Source organism: Lotus japonicus, chromosome 1 (genome assembly GCF_012489685.1).
Source record: "Lotus japonicus ecotype B-129 chromosome 1, LjGifu_v1.2".
Lineage (NCBI taxonomy): Eukaryota > Viridiplantae > Streptophyta > Magnoliopsida > Fabales > Fabaceae > Lotus > Lotus japonicus.
This window is the reverse complement of record NC_080041.1, coordinates 30759955-30769173: the sequence shown is the minus strand read 5'-3', so window position 1 is coordinate 30769173 and position 9219 is coordinate 30759955. Positions and strand designations below refer to the sequence as shown.

The 9219-nt window shown below is 41.9% G+C and overlaps 1 protein-coding gene across 1 annotated transcript; it reads left to right on the top strand.

Annotated features, from left to right (window-relative positions):
* The first annotated feature begins 6066 nt into the window (after positions 1-6066).
* LOC130732472 (uncharacterized mitochondrial protein AtMg00810-like) lies at positions 6067-6585 on the top strand. The gene has a single exon (XM_057584514.1). The coding sequence runs from the start codon at positions 6067-6069 to the stop codon at positions 6583-6585; it is 519 nt and encodes a 172-aa protein (XP_057440497.1).
* Positions 6586-9219: the final 2634 nt, after the last annotated feature.

The window sequence follows — 9219 nt, the reverse complement described above, 5'->3', positions numbered from 1 at the left end:
AGTGGAACATTCTGGGCACTTGGCTAGTGGCTCAAGTTCCAATTATGATGCAGCTCCTGCATGTAGAGGGAAGTCAGAGCATTGAGGCTGCAAAGCAAAGGTTTGCTCGAAGGGTGGCTCTTCATGAACAAGAACAGAGAAATAAGCTTCTTGAAGCTATTGAAGAAGCCAAGAGAAAGAAGGCTCAAGCAGAAGAAGCTGCACGTCTAGCAGCAGCTCAAGCTGAACAAGCCAGACTAGAGGCAGAGCGACTTGAAGCTGAGGCTGAAGCTCTTAGATGCCAAGCACTTGCACCAGTAGTGTTTACTCCTGATGCTTCTGCTTCCATTCCAGATCCTCAAGCTGCTCAGAATGTTCCTTCCAGTTCTACTCAGTCAAGCTCATCCAGACTCGACATCATGGAACAGCGTCTTGACACTCATGAATCCATGCTGATTGAGATGAAGCACATGATGATGGAACTTCTGCGACGCACTGATAAACCTTAGTTTTTAGGATCTCTTCGTTTTTCCTTTTCTTTAACTTTGTTTTATTTTTTGTTAAACTCTGTTTCTTCTTATTTATTTATTCTACTTTGTTCGTTTGTGATTATATATGCATATCTATATATATATTTCTGTCACATATGTTTGTAAAAATCCTTTTATTCATAATATTTTTCTGTTTACATCATACAATTTTTCCTATAGTCTAGAATGGAGGATCTCTCCTCATTCTTCTGCACTCCTGGCGCTGCTCTGACCTATCCTTCTCCAGACGCTCCAGTACATGCTGGATGTTGTTGAGCCTGTCCTTAAGCTCATCCCTCTCCAGACTCTCTTCTGCGGTATTGAGTTTCTCTTCCAAACTTTCTTTCTCTTCCAGCAGCTTGAGTTCAAGCCGGCTGAGTTCTTGCACCTCCTCCACGAAGGCAAGAAATTCCCTCAGGTCTCTCTTCAACTCTGGACGCAGGTCCTCTTCCAGCAGTGTCCGTGTCAGCTCCGCGATGGTCGTTGCACCCTCTGGATGCCTGATGTTCAGGAACAAGTCCTCCTCAAAGGCCTTCTTCCTCAGCTCTTCTAGTGCTACGATGTATGATGCCATTCTCTTTACTGAAAATTGTTCGAGGTGTGAAGTTTACCTTTCTCTCCAACGCTTTATATAGGCTTCACTTTCTCTCTGAAAGTTAATGCTCCTACAGTTTCTCGAGGTTATGTTCTTGGTAACTGACCCTTCTCTTTACTCACTTGACCGGTGGTAAATGTTCTTCTCTTACATTAACTCTTCTATTTATTTCGCCTAACTCTGATTCTTGCATCGTTTTCTTTTTCTTTAAACTTAGACCTTCTCTAAGGGGGAGTACCTTGTACTTCAAGCTAAGTTTTTCACACCCCAAGCTTTTTGCTTATGACAAAAAGGGGGAGTAAACCCAGTTTTTGATGTGTAAGATGTGTTAGTGTGATTTATTTTTCTTTTGGAGAATTTAAGAGTTCCACCTTCATGACCATAGATGTGTCACTGGGCAAATACAAGGAATACATTTCACTTCTTCTGAAGTGATTCTAAGTTGACTCTGATACTCAAGACTCTGATACCCCGTCCGTGACTCTGATTACTTATGCGCTCTGATTATTCGTTTTTCATCTATGTCATAAGTTTTTCACTCTGAACTCTTATATCATTTAGCTCAGAATCTAGACTTTACTAACGTTTTCATCAAGTATTAGATTCAGGGGGAGCTAAGCTCAGAATCAAGCAGTGACTTGAATTCAGAATGAGCAAGATAAACTATTCACATCAGGATAAGTCTTATTCTATATCTCTAAACTCTGAGTGAATTCAGTTTAATGTTTAAGAATTGTTCATCAAAAATCTTAGTTTTGTCATCATCAAAAAGGGGGAGATTGTAAGATCAAGTTTTGATCTAGTAGTACAACTCTATGTTTTGATGATTACAAGTTAACCTTTTGATATGAACAATTGTGGTACTCTAACGTGTTTTTCTGAGTGTGCTATTTACAGGCTCTGACCTCAACTCAATCTCACACAAATCAGAAGCACTGTGTATAAAGAGTGACCCAAGCAACGCTTTCGCATTCACCATGTTCAGTATGAACAGTGGAAAAGCTTCAGAAGTTCTGAAGTTATACAAACTCTGATGTGGACTCAGTCACGAGAAGTTCTGAAGATCCAGAAAGTCTGATAACCAAGAAACACTGAAGGCTCAGATGTTCTGATGGTGTAGAAGACTCTGAAGATCCAGAAGCTGATTAGTGAAGTTCTGATGTCCAGAAGCAAGATACTCTGAAGACCATGTTCTTCCCTCTGAGTTCAGAATCAGAAGAAACAATGGTCAGAGGATCTGGGCTTTCCCTCTGACTCTGATCAACCGGCTTCACAAGTTCCAATATGAAGCATTCCCCTGATCAGAAGTCTCCTAGGTTTAAAGGTCGCGTCGCTATCCAAGTACAAAAGCATATGTACTATCCTGACGACCTACCTAACAGTCTCAGACACAACAGAAGCTGGATTTTCCAGAACTTCCCTCCAACGGTAGCATTTCCCATGCAACGCTCAACCCTAATCCTTGGAGTATATAAAGAGGCTGAAGACTGAAAGAAACGGCTAGAAGCATTCACATACGCAAGACATATTCAAAATCTTCTAAGTTTTCTTTCATCTGAAATTCATTGAGTTTACTATTAGCTTTTTAGAAGCAAATCTCTTGTAAACAATTCTTGATAAACAGTTTGTTTAGTTCCTTTAGGAGATCAAGGTTGATCGGATCCTAGAGAAGACTAAGAGAGTGAATCTTAGTGTGAGCTAAGTCAGTGTAATTGTTAGTCACTTGTAGGTTTCAAGTGCAGTTGTAACTCTTACCTGATTAGTGGATTGCCTTCATTCTAAGAAGGAAGAAATCACCTTAACGGGTGGACTGGAGTAGCTTGAGTGATTTATCAAGTGAACCAGGATAAAATCCTTGTGTGCTTTTCTATCTCTTATCTTTAGCACTTAAGTTCTCGAAAGATTTGTCAAAATCTTTAAGGTGGAAGTTTTATACTGAAAACGTTATTCAAACCCCCCCTTTCTACCGTTTTTCATACCTTCACCAAGATCCAAAACTTGAACCTGAAGGTGAAGTTGATCTGGGAGGCATCAGTAGAGTAAGATTTGGTCAAGGAATCATTGGTTTTTGATAAGAACCCCTCTGTTGATATTCTGAACGCTATTCATGTTTGAATTAATGATAAGCTTGACTCTGACAAGTCAAAGCTAGCTGAGATGAGCATGACCGTTTCAGAAAGAAACAAAGACTCAGACCTTGTCAAACCAGAAGCAACAACATCAAAAGATGCTACCACAACTTCTGACTTGCATCATCAGAAGAAGAAGAATCATTGTACGCTTCCAAAGCTTTTATTAATAAAATAAATTATTCAGTCTACTTCTCAAGTTACTACTTTTTATTTGTAAGAAATGTTTCGAAAAGGTTTTTATTTCGGTTAAAATTTACACACGTTTTTGGAAAAAGGTTACTAAAGTGACCCTCGAGAAATCGGGGCGTTACACCGGACGCCCCATCTACTAACTTGTCTATGCTTGGTAATGGGTACGAATCTTTTGGACATGCCTTGTTCAGGTCTGTGTAGTCCACACACATTCGCCATTTTCCATTCGCCTTCTTTACCATCACCACATTCGCCAGCCAGTTAGGATACATAATTTCTCGGATAAAGTCTGTCGCCAGTAATTTGTTTACCTCTTAATGGATTGCATTCTCCTTTTCATCGTCCATTTGCCGGCGTGTCTGGGTCACTGGTTTAATTCCTGGATTCAGCGCCAGCCTGTGGCAAATGAAGTCCGGGTCTATTCCTGGCATGTCCTTGTGACTCCAAGCAAAAAGATCCAAATTCTCGCCCAACAGCTTTGATAATCTCTGTTCTTGGACCTCAGTCAGTCTGGTCCTTATTTTGAGCACTTTCTCGCCAAATTTCCGTTCCTTGATTTCCTCGATTGGTGTGGGCCTGTTAACTCGCCCTTCGCCCCTTGGATCTAGGTTTTCTTCCGGCGCCTCGACCTCGTTGCTTCGGTGTCCTACCGAGGCGCTCCTTTTCCCGTATCGATCTACCGCGTTGCAGTAGGACTCCCTTGCAGTCTTCTGGTCCACAACACCTCTCCCAATTCGTCCATTTGGCTAAGGATATTTAACCGCCAAATGTGCCGTCGAGATCACGGCGCACAGTGGGTTTAAGGTGTTTCTGCCAATTATCATGTTGTAAGATCCCTCTGCTCCTAGGATTAAGTATCTCACCTTCAGCATCCTAGCGCTCTCTCGCTCGCCAAATGTGGTGTCAAGGTCAAGGACGCCTCTCACCCATACTTCCTCGCCCGCAAATCCCACCAGAGTCCCTGCATAAGGAGTGAGGTCTCCCTCATTAAAACCGAGCCGATCAAACGTTCCGCCGTAAATGATGTCCGCTGAACTCCCCTGATCCAAAAGTACTCGTTGTACATTGAGTTGGTTGACGCGAAGGAGCATTACAATCGGATCGTCCAGATGCAGCTTTACTCCAAAGAAGTCATTGGATGAAAAGGTAATGTCTGGGTGTGAAAAGCCGAAAGGAACCTCTGTGACTGCGTTAACCGCCTTGGCGTGGCGCTTTCTAGCTGCACTAGTGACTCCTCCTCCTCCAAACCCTCCAGCGATCGTGTTTACTCCTCTAGGTATCAAAGCATTACCGCCCTGTGTTCTAATAGGTTCTCCTGCCGCTATCAGCTTTCTCACCTCGCGCTGCAACATGCGGCATTCCTCTGTGACGTGGCCCATGGCCTGGTGATAAGCGCACCATTCACCTCCCGGTTTGCCGCTCATTCGCGTCACTCGCGGTTCTCGGAGATTCTCTGCTTCGCACGATATGTCCAAGCACGCCAAATTTCCTTTTGGAGACGAATTCCTCCACTCCCTCGAGGATTTCTAATAGCTTTTCCTTTGCAATGTCCAAGGCTCCGCTGTTGTATTCGCCCTTCGGTCCTCCGTGTCGTGCTGCTTCAGGCGACTATAGACGTCACGAATCAGCCACCTTCAATCCTTGCGAGCGTCCACCGGCTAAGATGATGGCGGTCCTTCTCCTGAAGGTTCCATCAAGGAGACTGAGGACTCTGCTACCTCACCGCGCCGCCTTCCATACGCGCAGCGCGAATCACGCGTGTGTTTCATCCTTCTTTTACTTCGTCGATGTTGCGCTTCCATCCAGTGTCACTAGCGAACCAAAAATTTAACCGAAAATCAAGAAACCAAAAAGAATTGCACGGAAAATCGAACTTCTCTCAGCCAAATCACAATCCACGTAGTCCGGGAATCGAAATCTACCGATCCCCACAGACGGCGCCAAATGTTCTATCCATGAACATTGAGATGAGTTATAGTACCTAGAGTGTAAAGAACATGATGCGAGATTCCTAGAGAGAATGAGAGCGTAACCGCATTAAAGAGAGAAAGTAACTGAATTTCAATCTTGTTATTTCTCAAATGAGCCAAGAGTCATTTACAATTGGTATTCATCCCCTATTTTATAGATGTGGAGTTGGGCTTGGCACCTCTATCCCTTACTAATGGGCCATTTGGGCCTCTGGGAAGAGGCCCAAGTCCCTGGTCTGCTCGTCGCCCTAAGCTGGCACTCCTGGGCGAGGGACCCTGGGGTCTCGCCCAGTCCACAATCAAAGTACCAAGAATGCATAATTCATAATAAAGTCTTGAGAAAGCTCAAAATTTGAAGTGGCAACGACGAGGCTCTGACATGGCTTACCTCCTGCTTTATGTCGATGACATCATCCTCATCAACTCCTCTCATGACCTTCGCAAATCTATCATTGCCTTTCTTGCCTCAGAGTTTGCTATGAAGGACCTGAGACTGTTGAGCTATTTTCGGGGCATTGTCGTCACCATACATGCAGGTGGAATTTTTCTCAATCAGAGTACATATGCACGTGACATTATTGTTCGGGCCGGTATGGCATCATGCAATCCTTCTGCCACTCCAGCTGATATCAAGCAAAAACTCAGTACTTCTGCTGGTACTCCGTGTGATGATCCTACTTTATATCGAGAGTCTTGCTGGAGCTTTGCAGTATCTCACATTCACCCGTCCTGACATCTCTTATGTTGTTCAGCAGGTGTGTCTTCACATGCATGCCCCCCACACAGAGCATATGCTTGCACTGAAGCGCATCCTGCATTATGTTCAGGGCACCTTACAGTTGGACTTGCATCTCTATCCTTCTCCTATCGAGAAGCTTATTTCATACACCGATGAAGATTTGGGTGAATGTCTCGACACTCGTCGGTCTACTTCTGGTTACTATGTGTTCCTCGGTGACAACCTCCTTTCTTGGTCGTTTAAGAGACAACCCACGCTTTCCCGTTCTAGTGCTGAGGTTGAGTACCGAGGTGTTGCTAATGTGGTTTCCAAATCATGTTGGCTACGCAACCTGCTTTTGGAGCTTCACTTTCCTCTTTCTCAGGCTACTTTGACTTATTGTGATAAAGTGTCATCTACTTATCAAGCAATCATGTCCAACATCAGCGCACTAAACACATTGAGATAGAAATTCACTTTGTTCGAGAAAAGGTCTCAATTGGTTAGGCACGCATCCTTCATGTTCCTTCTCGTCACCAGATTGCAGGCATCTTCACTAAAGGTCTCCCTCGAGCTCTCTTTGATGATTTTCGGTACAGTCTCGGCGTCAGTGAACCTCCCGCTTCGACTGCGCTATGTTAATTATTCCATATTTGATTACCTGTAATTACTCTGTAATTAGGTTTAGCATTTGTGTATTAGTCAATCATACATTGTATAAATACTGTAACATTCATCAATAATATTCACCCAATTATCTCATATTCTTACAATTATTATCGATGGTGGATACCCTCAATTCAATTTAAAAAGCAATAATTTCAAAGTAGCTATTTATTATTTGCATGCTTTATAACGAAAAAAATTCACATTTTCAGGTCATGTGATCATGAACGACACTGATTGAGTAAAGGAAACCTTGGCAAAATTCAATTTTCAGTGGTACATATCTAATCTAATCTTTTACACATCTCTTCCTTCAAAAGCATGATTGAGGCATAAAGTGATAATTCTAAAAACAGCATTACAATATGGATCTTTCTCCCTACATTTTAGCACATCTTGAGGACACATGGACAAAGGGAACACGCCCCAAATAGTAACGTCTCAGTTATCTTTTTCTAATGATTATGCAAATGTAAAGTGGTCCATCAAAGTTTGAAACTTTCAATTTTCTCTTTCCTATTGGAGGTCTTCAGGTAGTGCCCCACCCCCACCCTATCTATTCTCCTGTCGTACAAACTATAATATTGCGGTCTTCAATCCCAAACAATATTGCGGTTTTGTGTCTATTGTCGTGTATATATCCACCTTGTCGATAACATACGAAACCAATTACTTTTTCTTGTCCTTTGTCATGTCCAGTCTCACCTCTATATTTTGGAAAAATTTAATATGGACCACTTTTCGGTGGTGTAAAGTTGCACCACTCACCTTTTGATCCGGTAGCAGGTTTTATTCTATTTTCCTTTTTTTTAAATTAAAATATTTAATATATTTAAGTAAATTAATTACCCTAATCTTCTCCTCTTTTCTCTCTTTCTCTCTCTCTCAAAGCTTCAACCTTTTCTTTTCTATACTCTTGAATCTATTCCTGTAATTTACTTGCACTCCACCCTCTTCAATTCCAGTTCCTCAGCTTCTCGCGTTTTCCTCCGCAGCCTCTCCTCCAACTCATCAATTCTCCCCAAAAGCGACGCTGTTTCACTCTCGCAGCGTTCCAATTTCGCAATCGCGGATTTCCTCTTCTCCTCGCTGGCTCTCAGTGACAACTCCTTGGATCGAACGAGCTCCATCAGCGTCTTGTGTAGCGCCATGCCTTCATCGACCTCGCGCTCGAGCTCCTCGATGCGACGGCGTTTGGAGTCGAAGTGCTTTGAAGTGGATTGGAAGTGCGGGTAGATCTGGGAGCAGAAAACCCACACCCACCAAGATCATCTTCATCACCGACACCTCTGTTTTCTTCTTCTTCTCTCGGTTGATGGGTTGATGCAAGATTGCAAGGTCTGGGTATGGTTCAGATCTGAGAACCAAGAACCGCCGCATGCAACCATAGCTCGCGGTTGAGGGGTCAGTTTTGAGGTCGAAGAAGGCTTTTCTTTGATGGGTGTTGGTTGGGCGGTGGATGATCGATTTTGCTGCTCCTGGGAACAAGATCTAGTTTTTTCTCTGCAACTCAGATCCGGTTCTCCATTCCCCTAGTCTGAGAAACCCACCACACACGACGAAGATGGTTGTGTAATGGTCGGAGAGAAGGTTGGGGGAGGGAGGTTAGTTACAGAGGCTGGGTAGAAGGTAGAAGATGAAGAGGAGAGAGGAGAGATTACGAGGAATTAGATTTTAATTAACTTAATTAAAATTATTACAAATTAATTATTGTGATTAATAAATATGTATTTTTTTTTTAAAAAACCGGGTAACCTGCAATAGCATGTCAAAAAGGGGGTGGTGCAACTATAGACCACCAAAAAGTGGTCCATAGTAAACGCGTCCCTATATTTTGTTGTTTCTTATATATTCATATTTCATCTTTTTTCCTTCAATTTTCATTTATGGATCAATGGAATGGGGAGAAAATATGGCAGGGAAATTCAAGACAGTTGGTAGATAGAGAACCCTGAGAATGAAAATATTGTACATACAAGTCCATTCAAATATATGCTACTTTAGCTTTTTTTTCTTGATTCATGTAATGGTATTTTGTGTGTTTTTGTTTTCGTCAAACCCATCTCTTCATCTTCTTCTTCCCCTCTTCTTCTTCCCTCAATTACTTCATTATTTTTGTACGTTTGTCATTAAATTTAGTTCCGTTCTCACTTTTTAATTATTTTTCCTGCCTTTATCTATTTCTTTCCTTTCTCACCTATTAATTCTCTTTTTTGGGTCAATTTTAAAAATTTGTATCAATTATGAATTATTAAAAGATACTAAAGTGATTAATTAATTGTACTTTTAAAAAGCTTGACTAATTTTGAATTTTTGTGGATTAAGTGCAAAAATTAGGATCTTGTCCGTTTTTATTTTTATAAAAAAAAGGAAATGATGACCAAATCAATTAATCAGTTTTAGTATCTTTTAAAAATTAAAAACAAGACATTATTGC

Coding starts and splice junctions, on each gene's coding strand:
- LOC130732472 (XM_057584514.1), top strand. CDS start 6,067: ATGATCCTACTTTATATCGAGAGTCTTGCTGGAGCTTTGCAGTATCTC.